The sequence below is a fragment of the Hypanus sabinus genome, chromosome 4, assembly GCF_030144855.1.
Source record: "Hypanus sabinus isolate sHypSab1 chromosome 4, sHypSab1.hap1, whole genome shotgun sequence".
NCBI lineage: Eukaryota > Metazoa > Chordata > Chondrichthyes > Myliobatiformes > Dasyatidae > Hypanus > Hypanus sabinus.
This window is the reverse complement of record NC_082709.1, coordinates 142,984,011-143,011,221: the sequence shown is the minus strand read 5'-3', so window position 1 is coordinate 143,011,221 and position 27,211 is coordinate 142,984,011. Positions and strand designations below refer to the sequence as shown.

The 27,211-nt window shown below is 41.7% G+C and overlaps 1 protein-coding gene and 1 long non-coding RNA gene across 3 annotated transcripts in view; one reads left to right on the top strand and one right to left on the bottom strand.

Annotated features, from left to right (window-relative positions):
- Positions 1 to 8,345: 8,345 nt before the first annotated feature.
- Positions 8,346 to 21,580, bottom strand: LOC132393244 (uncharacterized). The gene is made up of 3 exons (XR_009511801.1): positions 21,145 to 21,580; positions 16,806 to 16,877; positions 8,346 to 10,431 (listed from the first exon to the last, which is right to left on the bottom strand). It is a non-coding gene; the product is annotated as an uncharacterized LOC132393244 (long non-coding RNA).
- A 301-nt stretch (positions 21,581 to 21,881) lies between these two features.
- The window catches only part of LOC132393238 (X-linked retinitis pigmentosa GTPase regulator-like), a 71,841-nt gene continuing 66,511 nt past the window's right edge, over positions 21,882 to 27,211 (top strand). For both annotated transcript variants that reach the window (XM_059968241.1, XM_059968240.1), the window contains exon 1: positions 21,882 to 21,954. In XM_059968241.1, the coding sequence (XP_059824224.1) occupies positions 21,909 to 21,954 (46 nt within the window). In that variant the 5' untranslated portion in view covers positions 21,882 to 21,908. The remainder of the gene's footprint in view (positions 21,955 to 27,211) is intronic.

The window sequence follows — 27,211 nt, the reverse complement described above, 5'->3', positions numbered from 1 at the left end:
GCGAGGGGAAAAATCGTTGTTCATGTTATCACATTGGAGACTTTCTAGGCATATTGCTCCTTCACCCTGTGAGTGGACTCATCATGGTAAAAGAGGAGGCTATGGAACGAGATGTTGGAATGGGAAATAGCATGTGTGAATATGGTTGTAATAAACTTAATTATTTTGTTTGTTAATAAAATTTGGTTTTCAGCTTTGGTTGGAAGCAGGGTTAAACTGACTGTGTGCAAATAAGATTTGAGGGATGAATAAAAACTTGGCCTCCACAGCTGCCAATAGCAAAGAATTCCACAGATTCATCACTTTCTGGCTACAGAAATTCCTCCTCATCTTTGTTCTAAAAGGACACTATCCCTCTATTCTGAGGCTGTGTCCTCTGGTCTTTGACTCTCTCCCAGAGGAAACATCATCTCCACATCCACTTTATCAAGGCCTTTCACCATTTGATAGGTTACAATAAGGTTACCCCTCATTCTTCTGAATTCTAGTGAATACAGGCCTAGAGCCATCAAATGCTCTTCATATGACAAGCCAGTCAATCGTGGAATAATTTTCGTGAACCTTCTTTGAACTCTCTCCAGTTTCAGCACATTCTTTCTAAGATAAGGGGCCCAAACCTGCTCACAATATTCCAAGTGAGGCCTCACCAGTGCTTTATAAAGCCTCAAAATTATATCTTTGCTTTTATAATTTGAATGCTAATGTAACTACTGAGCCAGTCGTGCAGTCAGGTTCTGGACCTCTAAGGCAGGCAGTCTGACAACGTAGTTTAAAGTTACAACAAATTTTATTAACAAACAGAAGTTTTGTTAAAAACATTGTACACAGAGAGTTAGTTACCATCACACAGAATAAAGTGCAGTGAAGTGTGTCAGGTAATAAAGCACATCAGTGCCTCAGGTTCACATGGAGATTTAAGACTAACTATACAAATACCACAAACTTAGGTTAAGCAAAAGGCATTAAATAAAAGGCTAAAGTAGTGATTCAGACAAGAACCTATACCATCCTGCAATGTACAAAAGGAGCTGCAAAAATAACACATCTCACACAGATTCTCAAGGTCACTAGAATAAATCAATTAAAAGGATCAGTAATGCTGCCTCCTACCCCCCCGCCTGCCTTATGGACTAGACCCTGGTCCAAGCATGTGTGGGAGCACACTTTTAAGGCCACTTGGGGAGGAGGGTCCCAGGCTATTTTCCCTTCTGTTGGAAACAACATGCACAAAAAGGAATGGTGGTTAGTGCTGTGGGAATGCTGGGAAATAGTGTAGGTTCAGGTGGGGGGAGAATCTGGAAAAGGAAGCACAAATGGATGGTACATGAGAGTATGGGTTGGCGGGAGGAGGTTGGAATGAAGTTGAATCTAGATCTGGAAAATGGGAAAAGAAACATAACATTGGAATGATTTCAAGTGATGGAGAGGAAGGGTGGGATAGTTCGGAAAAAAAAGGAAAGGAGACTTCAAGGTATTGTTTAAATTTGATCCTGAACAGCCTTCTTCTATCAATCCCATTAATTTAACTACAGAGTTAAAATCAGCTAAATGGAATATAGTTTGTGCTTGTACTTTAAGAGGAGGTAATGTGTTAATTGTTTGTAAGGATAAGAAACAGTGTGAGAAGGCATTATGTTTGAAGACTTTACTTGACAAAAAGATAGTATCTATATTGCCTAATGAAAATAGAGGTTTTAGGGATGTTATAACAGATGTTCTGGTGGAGATTTCGCTAGAAGAGGTTAAATCTCATTTATTGGGAGGCAAGGTTAAGGAGGTAAAGAGATTGCAAATAATCAGAAATGGGGAAAGGATGGATAGTTTATCTCTATTGATATATCTTGATGAGGTGAAGCTTCCTGATAAAGTTAGCTTGGGGTATGTTAGCTACAATGTATGAATTTATATTCCATCTGTTAAATGTTACAAATGTCAGAGGTTTGGGCATGTTGCAGCAGTATGTTGTGGAAAACTAAGATGTTGTAAGTGTGGCCGGGAATATAAATCTAAAGATCATGAAAGTGTACAGTTTAATTGGTGTAACTGTGGAGCAGACAATAGTGCAGCCTACAGAGGATGTGAAGTTCTTAAGAAGGCAGCTGAAGTTCAGTAATTTAAAGTACAGTTAGTTGTGTCTTATGCAGAGACCTTGCAAAAAGTTAAACCAAATGTTGATAAAGTATTACCAGTCAGAGAACAGAATGTGAAGTCAGACGCTATATGTCAGCATCATAGTTATCTTACTGAAGATAATTTACTAGTTGATAAAATAAAGTTGTGATGTTTATAATGGATGTGGTGTATTGTAATGTTCAGATATCTAATTGTACCGAGAAAATTAAAACTATTGTGAAAGCTGTTGAAAAGTATTTTGGTATAACTGGTGTTATGCGGGAAACTGTAAATGAAACTCTGATGGGTGGGATATCTGTATTTCAGTCTCCTTGTGAAGGTACATTATGGGATTAAGAATATTGCAGTGGAATGTGAGAAGCCTGATTTCTATTGGTCAAGACTTAAAGAAGTTTATTTCTGATTTATCAAATCCATCTGATGTTATTTGTATTCAGGAAACTTAGTTGTTACCACATTTAATTTTTTCTTTGTGGAATTATATTGTAATTAGGCCTGATAGGTTAGTTGGTAGAAGGGGCGGTGTTGCAAGTTTTATAAGGAAGGGATAGGACATAGATTTGTGGAAGTGAATGAAGTGTATGAGGCACTTGTAGTAGAAGTATTTGATTCAACAGGTAGGGGTATTAGAGTGGGAAATTTTTACAACCCTTGTGGAAGGCTTTTGATTGATTTGTTGGAAAATATATGTAGCTCTAGCTCACTAAAGGTTGCATGCAGTTGGAATTTTAACACATAATTCACTGTGGGGTTGTTCACAGAATGATGGTAATGGTTTGATTGTAGAATTTTTAGATACATATTTCCCATCTTGTGTGCCTTAATGATGGGAGGGATACGAGATTTAATGTTCATTATAATTCTGAAACTGCTATAGATTTAACCTCGGTTTCGAACATTCTGGCTGGGTTGAATGAGTGGGATGTCATTGGAGATGAAACACTGGGAGTGATCATTTTCCTATATTTATAAGCTTGGGTTTGGATTTATCTAGGGGATGGGAGGACACTTTTAGGAGGTGGAATTTTGGTAACGCAAATTGGGAGAAGTTTAATGTTTTACATGACGAATGTGTGTCAGGGCTGAATGGTAAGGATGATGTGGATTTCTGCAATGAAGGGTTATGTCACATTATTCATCAAACTGTGGTGGAAGTGATTCCTATTAAAAAGGGCATTAATAGGAGAAAGGCTGTACCACAGAGGACTCAGAAGTGTGCAGAGACAATTAGGGAGTGAAATAAGGCATTTCGGAAAGTTAACAATTATCCGAGTTACCTGATTAATTTCACAAGGCCGTGGTGAGGAAAGTGGTGAAGGTTGCGAATAAGCTGACATAGAAGCATAATTTCAGTAAATAATTGTAGTAGCATTGGAAGGATATTAAAGTTGGGGATATTTTGGGGAATGATTAGGAAAATGTGGAGGGGGGATTCATAGGGCTAATAACATTTCTGTATTAATTAAAGAAGGTAATGCAATTGTTAATGAAATAGAGAAGCTTGAGTAACTAGCTCGGTCATTTGCTACAATTTGTAATCAAGATAATTTAAGTGAAGATGTTAAACAATGTAGGGAGACCATTCGGCAGGATTGCTTGAAATATGATATTACAAATGCACAGGCAAATAAAGATGTACTAGCAGTATTTTTTGATATTGAAAAAGCATATATGTTATGGAGGGAAGCACTTTTGATTAAATTATGGAAATTAGGAATGAGAAAAAGGTTATATAATTTATTTTCTGAGTATTTTATGTAGACAGTCTATGTAGGTAAAGGTAGGTAAGGTATATTTGGGCTTCTATAAGATAGAGAATGGGATTCCACAAAGCAGCAATTGTAGCCCTCTATTGTTTAATATTATTGTTTAATATATTTTCTCTGAGATAGATACTGGGGTGGGTAAATCACTTTTCGCTAATAATGGAGCTTTATAGGTTAGAGGTAGAAATTTTAATTTAACTGTGTATAGGATGCAGTTAGTGATTAAAGGTTGAACAGTGGGCAAATAGATGTTGTTTTAAGTTTTAGTAGCTAAAACAAAAGTTATGTATTTTACAAAGAGGATCAATAGACTGTACTTGATTTGAATTTATATGATTTTTGTAGAACTCTTGAAGAAGTGTCAGTGGTAAGATTTCTCGGCGTGTGGCTGACATGAAAGCACTATATCAGTAAAATAACTGATTAATGTAAATGAGCATTAAATATCCTTAAGTATCTATGTGGGAATTCTTGGGGTGCTACACGAAAGTCTCTGTTAACTATATTTATTTAATTAGATCTGTACTGTGACTGTGACTTATGGATCAGCTACATCTGCAAATTTAAAATGTTTGGATGTGATACAAGCACAGGCTTTAAGACTGTAAAGTCGATGCAGTAAAGTCGATTCTATTTCGGCTTTACCAGTTGAAGTGGGACAATTGCTCTCACAGTTGCAGAGGCTGAAATTGATGTTAACATACTGGATCAATTTGAGGGGGCAGAGAAATAATCACCCTGCTAAAAGTGTGTTGGAAGACTGTTGAGATCATAACACGAAGAGTGTTTTTAGCTTTACGTGGCTGGGTCCCTATCACGCTAGGAATATGGGTTTGCTGAATTATGCAATATGTCCCTCTGTAGGTTTTTCAGTAACTCCACCTTGGTGTTTTCCAATGACTTTAGTTGATTTTAGGTTGCATGATTCAATAAAGTCTAAGGATCAAGATATGCCTGGTTTATCAATATGTTAAGGAAAATTATTGTGATATGTTAACCATTTTTACTGATGGATCAAAAGATAATTTAACTGGGAATGTTGGTGTGTCTGTTTTTTTTGTCTGAATTATAGGTAATAATTATAGATAATAAAAATGATCTTACTAACCATTTATCAGTATATAGCAGAATTGGGTGCCATTCTTTTGTGCTTACAGTGGGTGGAGGAAACATGTCCTTGCAAGTTTGTAATTGTTCAGATTCTGTTTTGGTCTTGACTAGTCTTAAAACAGGTCATTCAAGCAGTAGGCTGGAAGCTCTTCAAACTTTATTTCATATTCCAAGTATTGGTATACATGTTATCTTCTTATGGGTTCCTGCACATAGAAGTGTTGAGGGGTATAAGTGGGTTTATTGTTTGGCCAAAAAACAATAAGGTTCAACTGTGGATATAGACCTTCCACTTAGCAAATGAGAAGGTAAGGGGTTGGTGGTGTTAAGGATTGGCGGATTATGGCAAGACTTGTGGGATAATGGGCATAAGAGGAAGCACCTTTAAAGCATACATAAAACTGTTGTGTTGATGGGAGAAGGGCTGAAACAAAAAAGGAAGGAATTATATTGACTTGACTTAGAATTGGGCATACTATGCTTAATTATTCCTTATATCTGGTTGGAAACCAACCCTCTGGGATGTGTAGCTTTTGTCATCATTATGAAACAGTTGAACACATTATTTTACAATGTGAATTCTATAAGGTTGAAAGAATGCAAATGCAGGCTGCACAACTATCTTTGGGGGTTGATCATTTTCAGTTTAAAACTTTACTAAGTTATGGAAGTGATCTTAGATAGATACTTCATTGATCCCAAAGGAAATCATAGTGTCACAGTAGTATTACAAGTGCACAGATATACAAATATTAGAAGAGAAGTAAGAAAGAATAAAAAAAAGTTACTTCAAACAGTCTAACAGGAAGGGGATCATTACTTCCCCGGCTATAAGTGTGGTGATATGACATGTAAGAATGTGATTGGAGAGAGTTCTGAGTATGTGCAGGGATGATAGAAAGATTGAGAAACATGCTATTGTAAACACGTTGTGGTTGTTGTTAAGTAAAAATTCTATTTCTTTCAGAAGATGTTTATTTATTAGTAACCCACGGTACGTATGAATATAAAGAACATAACATAGTGTCAGAAGTCAGTCTGGAAGAATAATATGTTTCCTAACATGGGAGAATCAAAGATAATTTTCTGAAAAAAAGAGTTCGAACTGCTTTGGTGTTTGCTAACAGTTTTACAAATGGAAGGCCTGCAGCCTCTACTGACACTTCAATTGCTTGGGAACGTAGCTGAGAACTGGAGAAAATTTAAGCAGTGTTTTGAATTGTACTTATCAGGGATCAATGTGAATCGAAAACCGGAAAAAAACAAAAGCTGTGCTTCTACTCCATGTAATAGGTGACAACGTAATTGAGGTATATAATAATTTTATTTTTGAAAATGGAGATAATTTAAAGTTAAAATCGATAATGGACAAATTTGAAGCATTTTGTGTACCGAAGCGTAATGTGACATATGAGCAGCATAGATTTTTTACATGTACGCAGAGAGCTGGTGAAACTATTGCTCAATATGTTACTGACTTGAGACACTAGACTAAAACATGTGAGGTTGGAGAACTCACAGACTCTCTCGTTAAAGATAGAATTGTTTATGGCATTCTGGATAATGGTCTCAGAGAAAGACTGTTAGGAGAACAGGACTTAAACTTGGAAAAAGCTTTGATGCTCTGCAAAGCTTTGGAAACTGTGACGTCACAGGTTAAAGAACTTTTCATTGAGAGCTGCAACGAAGATGCTGTGAGGAAGAGTGAACATATTAGAAAAAATAATAAGACAACAAAACCAACAGAGAGCAAGACGTCATCTGAGAGAAAAAAGCTGTGTGATCGCTGTGGGCAGCAGCATTGGCTGAAACAGCGTCCAGCGCATGGGAAAATGTGCAACGGCTGTGATAAAAGTAATCATTTTTCATGCTGTTGCAGAAGTAGAAAGAAAATACAAGAAGTAAATGCAGTGCTTGAAAATGAACGTGAGGAGTTTTATGTAGACGTACTTTGTGAAAACAAACAAAGTAAGAATGACTGGACTATTCCATTGCAAGTGAACAAAAATAATATTATGTTTAAACTGGATACTGGAGCACAAGTAAATGTTCTTGCAGAATCTGAATATAATGCGTTAAAGCCAAGACCAAAGTTACATAAGACAAATATAAAAGTGACTAGGTATCCAGGTGCAGGCATTCCAGCTAAAGAAACATGTGTGGCAAAAGTATCACACAAAAATTTTATGCGTACGCTTTCATTTGTGGTGGTGCCAAAGAATGTACAGTCAATACTGGGTTTATCTGCCTGTGAGGGACTGAATTTGGTGAAAAGACTCTTAGTCCTGGACAGTGACACAGAGTCAGAATACAGTGACTTGATGTAAAGGTATGAGGACTTGTTTAAAGAGCTAACCCTAACCCTAATGACTGAAGTTTCTGGAAGCAATTTGGAAGACGCAGGATAGATACATCCCAAAGAAGAAAAAAATATTCTAAAGGCAGGATGACACAACCATGGCTGACTAATTAAACATAAAAACCAAAGAGAGGGAATATAATAGAACAAAAATTAGTGGGAAGTTAGGTTGGGAAGCTTATAAAAAGCAATAGAAGGCAGCTAATGAAATCATAAAGAAGAAAAAGATGATAAAGTGTAAAAGAGAAGTAAGAGTAGAAATCAGACTGCTGGAAAGGTAGAGGTAGTAATTGGGGACAAGGAAATGGCAGATGAACTGAATAAGTATTTTGCATCAGTTTTCACTGTAGAAGACACTAGCAGTATGCAGAAGTTCGAGAGTGCCAGGGGTTAGAAGTGAGTGAAGTTGCCATTACTAGGTAGAAGGGCTTGGGAAACTGAAAGGTCTGAAGATAGATAAGTCATCTGGACCAGATGGAGTACATCTGGGTTCTGAAAGAGGTGGCTAAAGGGCTTGTGGAGGCATTAGTAATGATCTTTCAAGAATCAATATATTTTGGCATGATTCCAGAAGACTGAAAAATTGCAAAAGTCCTTCAACTCTCCAAGAAGAGAGAGAGAGGCTGAAGAAAGGAAATAATAGGCCAGTTAATCTGACCTCAGTGGTTGGGAAGATGTTGGAACCGATTGTTAAGGATGTCTCATGGTACTTGGAGGTACATGATAAAATTGGGCAAAGTCAGCATGGTTTCTGCAAGGGAAATTCTTGCCTGACAAATCTGTGGAATTCTTTGAAGAAATAACAAGCAGGATAGACAATCAGAATCAGAATCAGGTTTATTATCACTGGCATGTATCATGAAATTTAATAACTTAGCAACAGCAGTTCAAGGGCAATACATAATATAAAAGAAAAAATACATAAAATAAAATATTAATAATAAATAAATAAACATTTACCGTATATATATTTTGAATAGATTAAAAATCATGCAACAAACAGAAATAAAATATATTTAAAAAGTAAGGTAGTGTCCAAGGGTTCAATGCCCATTTGGGAATTGGATGGCAGAGGGGAAGAAGCTGTTCCTGAACTGCAGAGTGTGTGCCTTCAGGCTTCTGTACCTCCAGCCTGATGGCAACAATGAGAAAAGGGTATGCTCTGGATGCTGGAGATCCTTAATAATGGACGCTGCCTTTCTGAGACACTGCTCCTTGAAGATATTCTGGGTACTTTGTAGGCTAGTATCCAGGATGGAGCTGACTAAATTTATGGCCCTCTATAGCTTCTTTCAGTCCTGTGCAGTGACCCCCCCCCCCCAATACCAGTCAGAATGCTCTCCACAGTACATCTTTTTGAGAAGTTTTTGAGTTATTTGTTGAATTACCAAATCTCTTCGGACTCCTAATGAAGTATAGCCACTGTCTTGTCTTCTTTATAACTACACTGATATGTTGGGACCAAGTTAGATCCTCAGAGATTTGACACCAAGAACTTGAAACTGCTCACTCTCTCCACTCCTGATCCTTCTATGAGGTTCCTTCGTCTTACCCTTCCTGAAGTCCACAATCACCACTTTTGTCTTACTGACGTTGAGTGCCAGGTTGTTGCTGCAGCACCACTCCACTAGTTGGCATTTCTCACTCCTGTTCTTGTCACCATCTGAGATTCTACCAACAATGGTCGTATCATCAGCAAGTTTATAGATGGTATTTGAGCTATGCCTAGCGACACAGTCATGGGGATATAGAGAGTAGAGCAGGAAAATCAGTGATCTTGTGTACTTGGATTTTCAGAAGGCCTTTCACAAGGTGCCACATATGAAGCTGCTTATCAAGTTAAACACCCTTGGTATTACAGGAAGTATACTAGCATGGATAGAGTATTGGCTGATTGGCAAGAAGCAAAGAGTGGGAATAACGTTAGCCTTTTCTGGTTGGCTGCCGGTAACGAGTGATGTTCCACAGGGATCTGTGTTGGGACCGATTCTTTTTATATTGTATGCCACTGACTTGGATGACAGAATTGATGGCTTTGTGGTCAAGTTTGCGGTGATATATAGATAGATGGAGAGGCAGGTAGTTTTGAGGAAGTGGAGAGGCTACAGAAGGACTTGGACAGATTAGGAGAATAGGCAAAGGATTGGGAGATGAAATTCACTGTCAGGAAGTGTGTGGTCAAGCACTTTGGTAGAAGAAATAAATGGACAGACTATTTTCTAAATGGAGAGAAAATTAAAAAATTAAAAGGTGCCAAGGAGCTTGGGAGTTAGGGTTAATTTGCAGGTTGAGTTGGTGGTGAGCATTCAAGAGGACTGGAATAGAAAAGCAAGGATGTAATATTGAGGCTTTATAAAGCACTGGTGAGCCTCACTTGGAGTATTGTGAGCAGTTTTGGGGCTTCTTATCTAAGAAAGGATGTGCTGAGAGGGCTCGTAGGAGGTTCATGAAAATAATTCCTGAATGGAAAGGCTTATCATATAAGGAGTGTTTGATGGCTTTGGGCCTGTAGGCACTGGAATTCAGAAGAATGTAGGGGATCTCACTGAAACCTATCAAATGTTAAAAGGCCTAGACAGAGTGCATGTGGAGTGGATGCTTCCTATGGTGGGGCAGTCTAAGACAAGAGGACACAGCCTCAGAATAGAAGGATGTCCATTTAGAATGGAGATGAGGAGGAATTTCCATAACCAGAGAGCAGAGAATCTGTGGAATTTGTTGCCACAACTAGCTGTGGAGGTCAAGTCATTGAGTATATTTAAGACAGAGCTTGATAGATTTGTTATTAGTCTAGACATGAAGGGGTATGGGGAGAAGGCAGGAGATTGGGCTGAGAGGGAAATGGATCAGCCATAATGAAATGGCAGAGCAGACTAGATGTGTCCAGTGCATAATTCTGATCCTATATCTTACAGCCTTATGGGCTCGATAGTAGCACTTACCAATGAAGATTTATTCAGAGAATAACACAGGGAATATTCGAACTAAGAGCACACTTACTCAGGACCTGAGCACACAGAGCTCGAATCCCAGACTCAGCAATGAGTGCTGGTTCAGAAGAACCTTAAATAGAAAATAAAACACGGGTAACTCATACAGGTCAAAATCAAAAACTTATCACTTAAGAATAAGAAGAATAAGGAAACTGTGTTCACATATTGAGCATCTCAAAAAACACAGTGACAGTTTGATGATAAAAGTAGTCATTAAACAACTCTAAGAAACTCAAATAAATTTCTTTAGGGGTGTCAAGACCACCCACTATCTGGTGCTCCATGTTGGTCCAAAGGGTTGATGATAGGAACCCTCCCCTCCATGGGTGGCTCTTGATGGACCAGGGTGACCAGGATACCTATTTTGAAAGTCCATGATTAACTGAGGGTCCAGAATGTCCTGAGAGGGAACTCAACATCTTTCCTTTTGGGTCATCGCCTTCTCACTCTATGAGATATTGTGTCTGGCCATGAACACAATGAGGGTCCAGTAGTCACCTAACGGTGTAAACCTGTTGTCCATTGACAAATGAGGAGGGGGAGGAGCCTTGGGAGCAGGAGCCAAGGGACTGGTAAGTACAGGCTTAAGGCAAGGGGCGTGGAAGGTGGGATGGATATGCAAGGTTCTGGGTACTTATAAGCAATATGTCACTGGACTGACTTTTTGGAGGACCTTAAAAGGGCCAATGTTTGGGAGCCAATTTCTGAGATTCCACCCGCATGGGGAGGTCCCAAGTGGAAAGCCAAACCTGCTGTCTCAGACAGATGGCCATTGAACTCAACCTTGCCTTAGACCATGTCTGCTTGCATCTCTTAACTAACTTACTAGCAGCAGGGACACTCACCTCAGACTCCCGCTCAATGAATACCGTGGCATATTGTAATAAATCAAGTGTCGTGCTCATTAGAGGAAGTGGGTACCAATTCTTAATAGTTATTCTGTTTAGACATCTGTAATCTGTATATCGTCTCAGTCCGCCATCCTTCTTGGATATGAAAAAGAACCCCCACTCTGGCAAGTGAAGTGGATGGTCAGATAAACCCAGAGGTCAAAGCCTTCTTAATGTAATCCTCCATAGCTTGCCTCTTGGGAGTGGACAAGGTACAGAGCCTTCCCCAGGGAGGACACACACCAGTTGGTAAATTGGTGGCACAATTGTGGTCTTTATATGGGAGAAGTGTAATTACTCTCCTCTTGCTGAACACCTCCAACAAATCTGAATACTCCGAAGGCACTCTAGACAACTCTGTTGAGTTCAAGTCCAGTCTTGAGGAGCCAGAAAGCAAGTGGACTGACGACTTAATACAATTCATAGCAGATCACTCAGAAACTTGGACAGGCCTCTTGGAACCTCTAGGAAGGCACATATTCCGGCATAGGGTTAAATAAATCGAAATGGTGTTAGAAGAGAAGTTAATCCAAGGACTTTGAAGATGTAACCACAGATAACCAAGGATTAGAGGAGTGTCTAGAGGATGAATAAAATGGAATTGAATCATTTCCTTATGCTTTTCAATAGTCAACTAGAGAGCAATGGAAAGATAAAAGATTTGTCTAGGTTCCAATGGGCTGTAGCAGAGATAGGCTGGTTGAGGTGTATCTTAGGAATCTGGATTCTCTCTGTCAGTCGAATGTCCAAAAAAATTCCCTGCTGAACCAGAGTCTACCGAGGTTCTCACAGAATGTTTATGTTTCTCCCAAGATAATAGGAATGGTAAAATCAATCTGGGACTCAACAAGATGGGAGTGAGACTTGAGAGCATTGCATTCTCAGTAGACAATAGACAATAGGTGCAGAAGTAGACCATTCAGCCCTTCAAGCCTGCACCGCCATTCTGAGATCATGGCTGATCATCTACTATCAATACCCGGTTCCTGCCTTGTCCCCATATCCCTTGATTCCCCTATCCATAAGATACCTATCTAGCTCCTTCTTGAAAGCATCCAGAGAATTGGCCTCCACTGCCTTCCTAGGCAGAGCATTCCAGATCCCCACAACTCTCTGGGAGAAGAAATTTTTCCTTAACTCTGTCCTAAATGACCTACCCCTTATTCTCAAACCATGCCCTCTGGTACTGGACTCTCCCAGCATCTGGAACATATTTCCTGCCTCTATCTTGACCAATCCCTTAATAATCTTATATGTTGCAATCAGATCCCCTCTCAATCTCCTTAATTCCAACGTGTACAAGCCCAATCTCTCTAACATCTCTGCGTAAAACAGTCCGGACATACCGGGAATTAACCTCGTGAATCTACGCTGCACTTCCTCTATAGCCAGGATGTCCTTCCTTAACCCTGGAGACCAAAACTGTACACAATACTCCAGGTGTGGTCTCACCAGGGCCCTGTACAAATGCAAAAGAATTTCCTTGCTCTTGTACTCAATTCCCTTTGTAATAAAGGCCAACATTCCATTAGCCTTCTTCAGTGCCTGCTGCCCTTGCTCATTCACCTTCAGTGACTGATGAACAAGGACTCCTAGATCTCTTTGTATTTCTCCCTTACCTAACTCTACACCGTTCAGATAATAATCTGCCTTCCTGTTCTTACTCCCAAAGTGGATAACCTCACACTTATTCACATTAAACGTCATCTGCCAAGTATCTGCCCACTCACCCAGCCTATCTAAGTCACCCTGAATTCTCCTAACATCCTCATCACATGTCACACTGCCACCCAGCTTAGTATCATCAGCAAACTTGCTGATGTTATTCTCAATGCCTTCATCTAAATCGTTTATGTAAATCGTAAACAGCTGTGGTCCCAATACTGAGCCCTGTGGCACCCCACTAGTCACTACCTGCTATTCCGAGAAACACCCATTCACCGTTACCCTTTGCTTTCTATCTGCCAACCAGTTTTCTGTCCATGTCAATATCTTCCCCCCAATGCCATGAGCTCTGATTTTACCCACCAATCTCCTATGAGGGACCTTATCAAATGCCTTCTGAAAATCGAGGTACACTACATCCACTGGATCTCCCTTGTCTAACTTCCTGGTTACATCCTCGAAAAACTCCAATAGATTAGTCAAGCATGATTTGCCCTTGGTAAATCCTATCACTGCTATCTAGATATGCCACTAATTCATCTTTAATAATGGACTCTAGCATCTTCCCCACTACTGATGTTAGGCTGACAGGACGATAGTTCTCTGTTTTCTCCCTCCCTCCTTTCTTAAAAAGTGGGATAATGTTAGCCATTCTCCAATCCTCAGGAACTGATCCTGAATCTAAGGAACATTGGAAAATGATTACCAATGCATCTGTAATTTCCAGGGCCACCTCCTTTAGTACCCTAGGATGCAGACCATCTGGACTTGGGGATTTGTCAGCCTTCAGTCCCATCAGTCTACTCATCACCGTTTCCTTCCTAATGTCAATCTGTTTCATTTCCTCTGTTACCCTATGTCCTTGGCCCATCCATACATCTGGGAGATTGCTTGTGTCTTCCCCAGTGAAGACAGATCTAATGTACTGATTAAATTCTTCTGCCATTTCTCTGTTTCCCATAACAATTACACCCAATTCATTCTTCAAGGGCCCAACATTGTCCTTAACTATCTTCTTTCTCTTCACATAACTAAAAAGGTTTTTACTATCCTCCTTTATATTCCTGGCTAGCTTGCATTCGTACCTCATTTTTTCCCCCTGTATTGCCTTTTTAGTTAAGTTCTGTTGTTCCTTAAAAATTTCCCAATCATCTATCCTCCCACTCACCTTAGTTCTGTCATACTTCCTTTTTTTTAATGCTATGCAATCTCTGACTTGCTTTGTCAACCACTGTGGCCCCTTTTCCCCCTTTGAATCCTTCCTTTTCCAGGGGATGAACTGATTTTGCACCTTGTGCATTATTCCCAAGAATACCTGCCATTGCTGTTCCACTGTCTTTTCTGCTAGGATATCCGTCCAGTTAACTTTGGCCAGCTCCTCCCTCATAGCTCCATAGTCTCCCCTGTTCAACTGCAACACTGACACCTCCGATCTGCCCTTATCCTTCTCAAATTGCAGATAAAAACTTATCATATTATGGTCACTACCTCCTAATGGCTCCTTTACTTCAAGATCGCTTATCAAATCCTGTTCATTACACAACACTAAATCCAGAATAGCCTTGTCCCTGGTTGGCTCTCATACAAGCTGTTCCAAGAATGCATCCCATAGGCACTTTACAAACTCCCTATCCTGGGGTCCAGCACCAACCTGATTATCCCAATGCACCTGCATGTTGAAATCCCCCATGACTACTGTGACATTACCTTTGCCACATGCCAATGTTAACTCCCAATTCAACTTGCACCCAATATCCATGCTACTGTTTGGTGGCCTGTAGACAACACCCATTAGGGTCTCTTTGCCCTTACTGTTCCTCAGTTCTATCCACACAGACTCTACTTCTCCTGATCCTATGTCCCCCCTTGCAAAGGACTGAATCTCATTCCTCACCAACAGGGCCACCCCACCCCCCCTCCCCACATTTCTGTCCCTATGATAGCACGTATACCCTTGTACATTCATTTCCCAGGTCTGATCTCCCTGCAGCCATGTCTCCATTATCCCATTCGCACCTGAGCTTCAAGCTCATCCGCCTTATTTCTGACACTTCGTGCATTCAGATATAGAATTTTTAGCCCATTTTTCCTCTCTCTGTTTAAACTGCTGCCTATTGTGCTTAACCCAGTTCCCCGAACTCCCATCAGGCTATACGCCCCTTGAATTTTGTCGTCCTTCCTAAATTTACTTATTCTTTCTGCACATTTAACTCCACGATCCATCAGACCATCCCCCTGTACATGTGTCCTCCTTATCACTTGTTCCGCCTCACCTTTCTCTACTACACACTGAATATTCCAGAACCGTGTAGTACCCACCTGTCCTTTATTCTTCATCTTGCTATCCTCTCTCGCATTCTGGATTCCTGCCCCCTGCAAATTTAGTTTAAACCGCCCCGAGAAGCACTAGCGAACTTTCCTGCAAGAATGTTAGTACCGCTCCAGTTCAGGTGTAAACCGCCCCGTTGGAACAGATCCCACCTTCCCTGGAACAAAGCCCAATTATCTAAAAACCTGAAGCCCTCCCTCCTGCACCATCCTCTCAGCCACGTATTAATCTGTATAATCCTTCTGTTCCTTGCCTCACTTGCACGTGGCACAGGTAGCAATCCTGAGATTGTTACCCTGGAGGTCCTGCCCTTCAGATTCGCAACCTAACTCCCTGAACTCACTACGCAGGACCCCCTCACTCATCCTACCCACGTCGCTGGTCCCTACATGGACCACAACATCTGGGTTCTTGCCCTCCCTCTCGAGAATAACCTGCACCCGATCTGAGATGTCCTGAAGATTCTCCTCCTTAATTTACGATCCTGGGAGTTTCCTGACAACTCGGGTAAGTGACTCAGAAGTCGCTGGTCTTACCACTGTATAAGCAAGACCTCGTACATCTCTCACTCTGCTGGAGAGACCCGGGTTCTTCCAAGTTGCATGGGCTCTTCCAGAGATGACTGTAGGGATCTGTGATGGTTATTGGATTGAAGAACTGGGGTAGACATTGGATAGTTCTGAGAACTGGCCCTCCGGGTGAACTCGCCACATCACTCCTTCCTTCATTCAGAAATGCAGTTGTTGATTCTTATGTCCACGTCCATGAGTTTCTACAAATTCTCCACCTGGTCCCTGGTCACAAGAATGTCTTTGATCTAATCATTTAATCCTGATTGAACAGAGCAACCAAAGCCTCATTGTTGCACCCGCTCTCTGCCACCAGTGTACAGAAATCAATGAAATAGGTGGCCACAGATCTCACTCTGAGATGCAGCTGGAGGATTCTGCTGGCTGCATCTGAGCCCCTGGCAGGATGAAAAAATACTCTCCTCATCAGTCTTAGAAATAAATTTATATCAGAACACATGGGAGCGTCCTTCTCCCATAAAGCAGTTGCCCACGAAAGGGCCCTACCCGAAGGGAGGCAAGTTATATATGCCACCTTACTTCCGTCCCAGGAGAACTTTGTGGGTGGCAATTCAAAGGCTTGAGAGCATTGACTTAAGAACCTGCAGCAAGACTCAGTGTCCCCATTGTATCACGCCAGGGCCGGAATGTTAATTGATATTCCATGGGATCACATAGGCGAATGCTTGAAATCAGACTCCATTCCTGAGGAACATGAATCCTGCCTAACAGTCTCACAGTCCTTCTGCATTGACGCAAGTATCTCCTGGAGTAACTGTTCATGTCTTCTAACTGCCAGTCCTTGGCAGGCCATCGCCCTGTGAAGTTATTCAATCTCCACTGGGTCCACGATTGGCAGAGTCCTGCTGTAACCATCTTCAGATGAGCAGACCCAGGTGCAGAGTAAGCTCAGAACTCATTGGTAGCAATCAACAATGAAGATTTATTTGAAGAATAACACAGGGAATAATCAAACTAAGAGCTCACTTACTCAGGACTTGAACACACAGAATGGTAGTTCAACAGAACTTGAATCCAGGACTGAGTGCTGGTCCAGAATAACCTCAAATAGAACATAAAATTCAGGTAACTGTGCGGGTTAAAATAAAAAAAAACTAATCACAATAAAAACTAGTCATATTCTGCAAGGAGGTCAGTCACCAGTGGTGTGCCTCAGGGACCCTTAATCTTTGTGATTTTTATAAATGACCTGGATGAGGAAGTGGAGGGATGGGTTAGTAAGTTTGCTGATAACACAAAGGTTGGAGGTGTTGTGGATAGTGTGGAGGGCTGTCAGAAGTTACAGCGGGACATTGATAGGATGCAAAACTGGGCTGAGAAGTGGCAGATGGAGTTTAACCCAGTTAAATGTGAAGTGGTTAATTTTGGTAGGTCAAATATGTATTAAGGCAGAATATGTAGGCAGAATATTGTATTAAGGTTAAGACTCTTGACAGTGTGGAGGATCAGAGGGACCTTGGGGTCTGAGTCCATAGGACACTCAAAGCTGCTGCACAGGTTGACTGTGTGGTTAAGAATGCGTATGGTGTATTGGCCTTCATAAATCATGGAATTGAATTTAGGAGCTGAGAGGTAATGTTGCAGCTATATAGGACCCTGATCAGACCCCACTTGGAGTAGTGTGTTCAGTTCTGGTCTCATTACAGGAAGGATGCGGATACTATAGTGAGAGTGCAGAGGAGATTTACAAGGATGTTGCCTGGATTGGTGAGCATGCCTTATGAGAATAGGTTTAGTGAACTCGGCCTTTTCTCCTTGGAGCGTTGGAGGATGATAGAGGTGTATAAAATGATGAGAGGCATTGATCGTGTGGATAGTCAGAGACTTTTTCTCAGGGCTGAAATGGTTGCCACAAGAGGACACAGGTTTAAGGTGCTGGGTAGTAGGTACAGAGGAGATGTCAGGGGTAAGTTTTTTCACTCAGAGAGTGGTGAGTGAGTGGAATGGGCTGCTGGCAATGGTGGTGGAGGTGGATATAATTGGGTCTTTTAAGAGACTTTTGGATAGGTACATGGAGCTTAGAAAAATAGAGGGCTAAGTGTAAGTCTAGTAATTTCTAAGGTGGGGGCATTTTCGGCACAACTTAGTGGGCTGAAGGGCCTGTATTGTGCTGTAGATTTTCTATATTTCTACGTTTCAGAGCTATCAAATGTTATTCATATGATAACCTTGGACCTTCAGTTCCCAATTACAATCATTCTTGAGCCACAATTTAGTGATGGCCATAACATCATACCTGACAATCTATAACACTGCAACAAGATGTACTGGATTTTTTTTATAGACTCCCAATAGTAAGAGAAACATTGAGGAGCAGATAAGGAGGCAGATTCCTGAGCAGTAATAGGGTTGCTGTGATGGGAGATTTTACTTTTCTAATATTGACTGGCATCTCCTTAGAGCAAGGGGTTTAGATGGGGTAGAGTTTATTAGGTGTGTTCAGGAAGGTAGATATGTAGATTAGTTGACTAGAGGAGAGGCTGGTATTGGGAAATGAGCCTAGTCAGGTGCCAGATCTCACGATGGGATAACATTTTGGAGGTAATGATCACAGCTCTATCTCCTTTACCATAGCACTGGAGAGGGATAGGAGTAGAGAATTTGGGAAAACATTTAATTGGGGTAGGGAGAAATATGATCTTATTAGGCAGGAACTTGGGGACATAAATTGCGAACATCTCAGGGAAATGCACCACTCTGGGAAATGTGGCAAATGTTCAGGGAATATTTGCATGGCCTTCTGCATTGGTCTGTTCCACTGAGGCAGGGAAAGGTAAAAGAACCATGCTGGACAAAGGATGCAGCAAATCTAGTTAAGAAGAAAAGCTTACGAAAAGTTCAAAAAAACTAGGTACCAGTTAGAGCTCCAGAAAATTACAAGGGTGCCAGAAAGGAGCTTTAGAATGAAATTGGGAGAGGTAGAAGGGGCCCATGAGAAGACCTAGGTGAGCAGGATTAAGGGAAACCCTAAGGCATTTTACAAATATGTGAAGAGCAAGAGGATGAGCCATGTGAGAATAGGACCAAACAAGAGTGAGAGTGGAAACATGTGCATGCAGCTGGAGGAGGTAGTGGAGGTACTTAATGAATATTTTGCTTCAGTATTCACTAATGAAAAGGACCTTGGCAATTGTGGGGATGACTTACAGCGGACTGAAACACTTGAATGTATGGACATTAAGAAAGAGGATGTGCTGGAGCTTTTGAAAGGTATTAATTTAGATAGGTCATTGGGACCAGATGAGATATACCCTAGGCTATTGTGGGAAGCAAAGGAGGAGGTTGCTGAACCTCTGGCAATGATCTTTTTATTATCAGTAGGGACAGGAGAAGTACCAGAGGATTGGAAGGTTGTAAACGTTGTTCCCTTATTCAAGAAAGGGAGTACAGATAACACAGGAAATTATAGACCAGTGAGTCTTACTTCAGTGGTGAGCAAGTTGTTGGAGAAGATCCCAAGAGGCAGGATTTATGAGCATTTGGAGAGACATAATCTGATTAGGGATAGTCAGCCTGGCTTTGTCAAGGGCAGGTCATGTCTTACGAACCTGATTGAATTCTTTGAGGATGTAACAAAACATATTGATGAAGGTCAGTGGATGTAGTGTATATGGATTTCAGTAAGGCATTTGATAAGGTTCCCCATGCAACACTCCTTCAGAACGTAAGGAGGCATGGGATCCAAGGAGACCTTGCTTTGTGGATTCAGAATTGGCTTGCCCACAGAAGGCAAAGGGTGGTTGTGGATGGTTTGTATTCTGCATGGAGATCGGTGACCAGTGGTGTTCTGCGAGAACCTGTTTGGGACTCCTCCTCTTTGTGATTTTTATAATTGACCTAGCTGAGGAAGTAGAAAGGTGAGTTAGTAAGCTTGCTGATGACACAAAAGTTGGGGGTGTTGTGGATAGTCTGGATGGTTGTCAGATTACAGTGGAACATCGTTAAGATGCAGAACTGGGCTGAGAATTGGCAGATGGAGTTCAACCCAGATAAGTGTGAAGTGAAAACACAAAATGCTGGCAGAATGCAGCAGGCCAGACAGCATCTATGGGAGGAGGTAGTGACAACATTTCGGGCTGAAACCCTTCATCAGGAGTGAAGTAACATGGGATGGTCGAGGTCATGTTGCCTTTAAGTGTGAAGTGGTTCAGTTTGGTAGGTCAAATTTGAAGACAGAATATAATATTAATGGTAACACTCTTGGAAGTGAGGAGGATCAGCGAGATTTTGGGGTCTGTGGGATCTGTAGGACACTCAAAACTGCTGCGTAGATTGACAGTGTTGTTAAGAAGGCGTATGGTATGCTGACCTTCATCAACTATGGGATTGAATTCAAGAACCGTGAGGTAATGTTACAGCTATATACGATCTTAGTTAGACCCCACTTGGAGTACTGTGCTCAGTTCTGGTCATCTCATTACAGGAAAGATGTGGATACTATAGAGAGAGTGCAGAGGAGATTTACAAGGATGTTGCCTGGATTGGGGAGCATGCCTTATGAGAATAGATTGAGTGAACACAACCTTTTCTCCTTGGAGCAACAGAGGATGAGAGGTGACCTGATAGAGGTGTACAAGATGATGAGAGGCATTGATCATGTGGATAGCCAGAGGCTTTTTTCCAGGGCTGAAATGGCTAACATGAGGGGGCATAGTTTTAAAGTACTTGGAAATAGGTACAATGGGGATGTCAAAGGTAAATTTTTCACACAAAGAGTGGTGGGTGCATGGAATGCACTGCCAATGAAGGTAGTAGAGGTGGATACATAGAATCTTGTAAGAGACTCTTAGATAGGCACATGGAGCTTAGAAAAATAGAGGACTATGCATTAGGGAAATTCTAGGCAGCTTCTAGAGTCAGTTACATGGTTGGCACAAATTTGTGGGCCAAAGGGCCTGTAATGTGTTGTAGATTTTTAATGTTTAAGATAATCCATTTTATTTCTATACTCCATGCATTGAGATAGAACACTCTGAGCACTGCAATTGCTGCCCTTTTTGATTCTGCATCCCTAATGTATGGATACTCTCGGCTGCAATTTTATCCTATCTACCCGCCCTTCCTGTCTGATTGCATGCTATCTTCGCTTTTTTTTTACCAACCATCCTTTCCTGAGTCCCTTCACTCCAGTTCCCACCCCCCTGCCAAATTAATGTAAACCTTCCCCAACAGCTCCAGCAAACCTCCCGGGAGAATATTGGCTCCCCTTGGGTTCAGATGCAACGCGTCACTTTTGAATAGGTCACACCTCCCCCAGAAGAATCCCAATGAACCAAGAACCTAAAGCACTGCCCCCTGCACCAGCTTACCTGCAAACAGTACTTTCAGGTGAGGTAACACTTCACCTGCAGATCAGCTGGGGTTGTCTATTGTGCCAGGTGCTCTTGATGTGACCTCCTCTACAGTAGTGAGACGTGTCGTAAATTGGGATACTGCTTCGTTGAGTACCATCCTGCAGAAGCGGAAAAAACGACTTAATTCCTATTCCCATTTCTGTTCACGTCGTCTTGGCACAAGGTGAGGCCACCCACTGGGTGGAGGAGCTACAGTTTATATTCTGTCTGGGTAGCGTCCCAACCTGATGGATTAAATATCGATTTATCCTTCTGGCAAACAAATCTTCCCTCCTTGTCTGTTCCCTACTCTGACCTTTTACCTCTTCTCACCTGCCTACCACCTTCCCCTGGTGCCCCTCCTCCATTCCTTACTCCTGTGGTCCACTCTCCTCTCCTATCATATTACTTCTTCTCCAGCCCACCTGGTTTCCCCACCTTTCCTCCCCACCTGGTTTCACCTGTCACCTTCCAGCTAGCCTTCCCCTTCCCCTCCACTTTTTTCATTCTAGCGTCTCTCCCCTTCCTTCCCGGTCCTGGAGAAGGATCTCGGCCCGAAATGTAGATTGTTTATTCATTTCCACAGATGCTGCTGAGTTGGGATTTTGTGATTCACGGGGACGCCAGTGGCCGCCGTACACCTTCCCGTCCGCCAGATGGCGGTGCGGCCGCCAGTTTCGTTGCCAAGGGCAGGTGGGTTTGTTTACTTCCGGGTCGGCAGCCGGCGGTAGTGGGCGGAGATGGCGCTGGAGCCCGAGTCCGAGCCCGATGCTGAGGATGTGCCGGGTGAGTGAGGCTGATGGCAGCGACTGGGTGGGCAGATGAGCTCAGGCCCGAGAGCATCGGGCAGTCCGAGTGTTGAGAGATCGCTGTTGCATTAACTGGACCGTCAGCTGGGGGGACTGATGGGGGGAGTGGTTAGTAGGTTAGTATTGGGGAGATACCTGATTGAGACGGAGAAATTTGAACGAGGCTGCAGAAATCGCAGAAAGTTACTATTCGACCTATTGAACTGTTACCGTCCTGCTTCTTGCCCCACTCTTCCATTTGAGTGATATGTCAATGACCAGGTTAACTGTTCCCCCCCCCCCATGACTGACTGAGAACTTCCAATATTTTCTGTATTATTTCTCCCCAATAATTATACGCCCAAATTACTGTAGAATCGTAGAGAAGGGAACCCAGCCGACCGTAGATGCTGAAACGTGTAGTCAAAAAAGAAGCAATCTGTTGGAGGGACTTTATGGGCTAGGCAGTATCTGTTGCGGTAAAGAAATTGTCAACATTTCGGATCAAAACCTGTCATCAGTGTTGATGCAAGGCTTTGTCCCAAAAAATTGATAATTCCCTTCCCCAAAAAATAGTTTAAAAGGCTTTTTGACTTGCCAAGTTTTTGCTACCTTAATGCATGACCAATTAAGTTAGTCCCGTTGCAAACCGATCATCCCATAGTCTGCAAATTATTTCGAGGTTTACTGTTGAATTTGAATCCATTATTCCTCAGTCGGTCCATATTGAGTCATATCTGGAAGTTGTATAAAATGGCTTTTCCTCACGTAGTTGTTTCAATAATTACCTCCAGTATGTCAAAAGCAAAATGCTACAGAAGTTGAATAAACAAATTGTAAAATATACTGACATTGTGATAGGCAGCACTTGCAGGGAGAGAGATACAGAGTTAATATTTCAGCTCAATAATATTTCTTCTTCACATTCTGAAATTGTTCCTTCGGATTGGAGATGACGAATGTGATTCTACTGCATAAGAAAGAAGGGAGGAAAAAATTCGGTAACTTACAAAATGTTAACCTAACGTAAATTATAGAGAATGCTAGCGTCTGTACTAATTATAATAACAACACAACTTAGTTGAGCCAGTGTAGTAAAGCAAATTGAGTAAAGTGAATTCTTGTTCAACTAATCTACTGGAATTTTTAAGGATCTAGTAACTAAATAGGAAGAATCAATGGATGTGTATTTGGATCAGAATCAAGTTTAATATCATTGGCATATGTCATGAAATTTGTTGCTTTGTGGCAGCAGTACTGTGCAATAAGTAACAAAAAACTATCAATTACAGTATAGACATTCAGTGGCCACTTTATTTGGTACATTCATACACCCGCTCATTAATGCAAATATATAATCAGCAACTTATTGCATAAAAGCATGCAGCTATAGTCAAGAGGTTCAGTTGTTCAGTCTGAACATCAGAATTGCAAAAAATAAGATCTAAGTGACTTTGACCATGGAATGATTGTTTGTTCCAGACAGGGTGGTTTAGGTATCTCAGAAACTGCTGATCTCCTGGGATTTTCATGCACAACAGTCTCTAGAAGTTGCAGCGAATGGCATGAAAACTAAAACAAAACATCCAGTGAGTGGTGAAAATGTCTTGTTAATGAAAGAGGTCAGAGGAGAATGACTAGACTAGTTCAAGCTGACAAAAGTGACAATAACTCAAATAACAAAATGCTCCAAATGTGGTGTGCAGAAGAGCACATACAGATGTAGGGCTGTTCCGAAAATGTCTAGTGTATGTTTTCAGGTTCCTGTATCTCCTCCTGATAGGAATCAGAAGAGGGCATGTCCTGGGTGATGAGGGTGCTTTATGCTGAACCCAGCTTTTTTGAGATATTGCCTTTTGACGATATCAATGCTGGTGCCCACGGTGGAGCTGGCTGAACTTGCAATCTTCTGCAGCTTTTTCTGATCCAGTGTAGAGGCCACTCTTGTCAGGACGGTGATGCAGCCAGTTAGAATGCTCTCCACGGTACACCTGTAGAAATTTGCAGGAGTCTTTCATGACATGACATATCTCCTCAAACTCCAGATGAAATACAGCCAATCACGTGCCTTCTTTGTAATTCCATCAATATGTTGGGCCCATGTTAGATATTCAGAGATGTTGGCACCCGAGAACTTGAAATTGCTTGCCCTTTCCACTGCTGACCCCTCAATGAAGACTGCTGCATATTCCCTCAACTTCCTTTTTCCAAAGTCCACAATCAATTCCTTGGTCTTACTGACATTGTTGTTGTTGTGATCCCACTTAATCAGGCAATGTATCTCATTCCTGTATGCCCCCTCGTCATCATCTTTGTCTCATGTTTACAGTTATAGTCTGGAATTAGATAAGCTACATTCTGCCAATTTGCAGAAGAACAAACAAAAATGTAGACTTTTGCTGAAGACAAATGTAGATAAATGCAGGCTTTGAAGGAATTCCTTTGAACATATTGAATTAACAGAACTATTATTTGTAAATCACTGCAATTATGAAATGTAGTATTTTTTTCTGGGCTGCCAGTTCAAAGGAGAGAGAAAAATAAACATAGTTTAAAAGATTATATAACATGTACAGTTTTTAATTTGAAACCTTCATTAGAAAATAGCACAATTTTTCAGCCATCTATGGGTCATCAATGTTGGTTTCTTTATGACACTGTCAAAGAAGCCAGATTTTTGTCAAGATAACTTGGCCAAGTATGACAAAAGAGCTGAATCCCAGATATGGGACTGAAATGATTGCCTATGATAAGATATGACATGGCACACAGGCAGCATTTAATTGAATGTGGCATCAGGGAACTCTGCAAAAACTGATCTCCATGGGAGTTGAGGGTAAGACAATTTGGGGTTTGGATCAATAACTGAAACAGGGAAGATCACATGCTAGCTTCAGGATATCGGTTATTCTTCACAGTAGCTTTTTGTGCCAAAGCATGATCATTGGCCATGATCAAGTATCTTGTTACCATTTTAATTTGTATTTTCATTGATGAATGTATTGTATTCAAATCTCAGTTCCTAAGTAGGTGAAGTAACCTGTGCCAGCATACAGCAAGGCTTAAACAATATCTGGACATGGGCTGATGCACAGCAAGTAACATTTGGACCACAAAACTGTCAATCCAATGTGCAGTTCCAATAAGAGAGAGTTGATTTCTAAATGGTATATCATGTCTCTGTTATGCTGAGGGCTGAAAGGATATTATAAGACCACCACCTATATCTTCCTCTTCATGTATCACACCATCCCAGGTTTAAATCGTGGAGCTCTATCCCACGGTATTGTGGGAGTACTTTCAGAAGGACTGCACACTAAAACATAGTGACTCACAATCACCTTTAAGGGCAGTTAAGGTTCAAGTTTAATTGACATTCAACCATACACTAATACCCAAGAATACAGCTGAAGAAAAATAGTGTTCCGCAGGGACCAAGGTGCAAAACACAGTACCAACAGTCATACACAGCACAAGGCACATTTAGCACATATAAGATAGCAGCCGCATACAATCTCACAAAAAATATATATAATATAGCCCAAGTGCCTGACTGTCACAACCTGTAGTTTGACAGTGCATGGATGTTGTTGGCAAGAACAAGCCTGTAGCAGTCTGCATATGAACACAATCCAGCTTGTCTCCACCGAGTGTACACTGGAGGACAGTACTAATAGGAGGGACCAGGCCCCAACCCAGCATGGAAGTCATACCATGCCACCTCCGGCGTCTCTCCAGGGAGGCTGCAACAGGCGATCTTGTGGCATGAGGCCTAGTCTGCAACTACAACCAACTCCTTCACTGTTAGTCTTTTCAATAAACCAGTGAACAAGATTGCAGTATTCTACATAACCAATGCCCCAACAGGGTCTGTAATCACAGGAGAAATGTCCAAGACAATCACTCACTGTTAGACTGAACACCGACTTTGCACACTGACTCCAACGCGTTTCTGTAGCATGGCCCACCCAAGTCCATCTCCTACAGCTTTCTGCTTATGGAGTGGACCTTCAGTACTTGAAGTTTTTAATATATAGCAGTGCCTTGCGATCTTAAAACAAGACATTTAAAAAAGACAATAACAACTTGGGTTGAATAAACACATTGTAAAGATTGGGGAGTCTGCTGTGTCTGAGCATGCCACTATCGTACTGGAAGAATGGCTTTCCCAGCAATACCAAAATCCTGAAAAATAAATAAAATAAAACTTAGAAAACAAGTGCTTGCTTGCTGACATTGTTATGTAAATGCTGTTGTGTACACGATGTCGTCAGTGTTGACATTCATACCATGCTTCAGGTAATGGCAGTACTCAATCTGGAACTTCATGAAATACTGTGTTAATGTGTGTAAAGGGGAAGAATAGTTACAGAAAGGTTAATTATGTAAACTCAAAGTACACTGCAGATGCTGTGGTCAAATCAACACGTACAAACACGCTGGAGGAACTCAGCAGGTCAGGCAGCATCCATGGAAACGAGCAGTCAAAGTTTCCACGGATGCTACCCGACCTGCTGAGTTCCTCCAGCGTGTTTGTAAGGTTAATTATGTAATGGTTTGACATTTCCATTATTAAAGCCAAATGAATGTTATAGGGTGAGTGAAAAATTAGTTCGACCTTGTGCCAGGAACATTTATGACTTGGTCATTTGGCCAATTAACTTGAAATTCCCATTTTAAATGACTTTGTAGCGACGTACTACATACAGAGCTAGAGACAACGACACACAGTTGGTAAGTCGTTTCGAGACTAGTTTATTGAAACTTTGCGGCGCTGGCTTTTAATCCCTAGCGCCTGCCCTCTCCGGGCGGAAATGACATCAGAGGTGCATTACCAAAGTCTTTCCACGCATGCGGGCTATTTGTCAGCCGGTTCGCCTGCGCAGAAAAGGGGTTGCCACATAATTCCCTCCCCCCCAGAATCGGCAATACACCCCCCAATGTCCACAGTCTGGATCAGTCTCTGTTTGGCCATCTGCCTCTGTACCGCGGTGCCTGAACCTCGACTGGATGTGCCAAGTACACATGGGCTGGTTTGAGTCGGTCCACCGTGAAAGCCTCCTCTTCCCCCCAATGTCCAGAACGTACGTGGACCAGTTGTTGTTGATCACCTTGAACGGCCCTTCGTACGCCCGCTGTAGTGGTGCCCGGTGTGCGCCCCTTTGCCGGGCCTGGTCTGGTCTGCTGTTGGGCACGTGGCTTGGTAATCTGACCGACAGACACCACGCTCTCCCTCTTGGCTTTCCACAGCACGT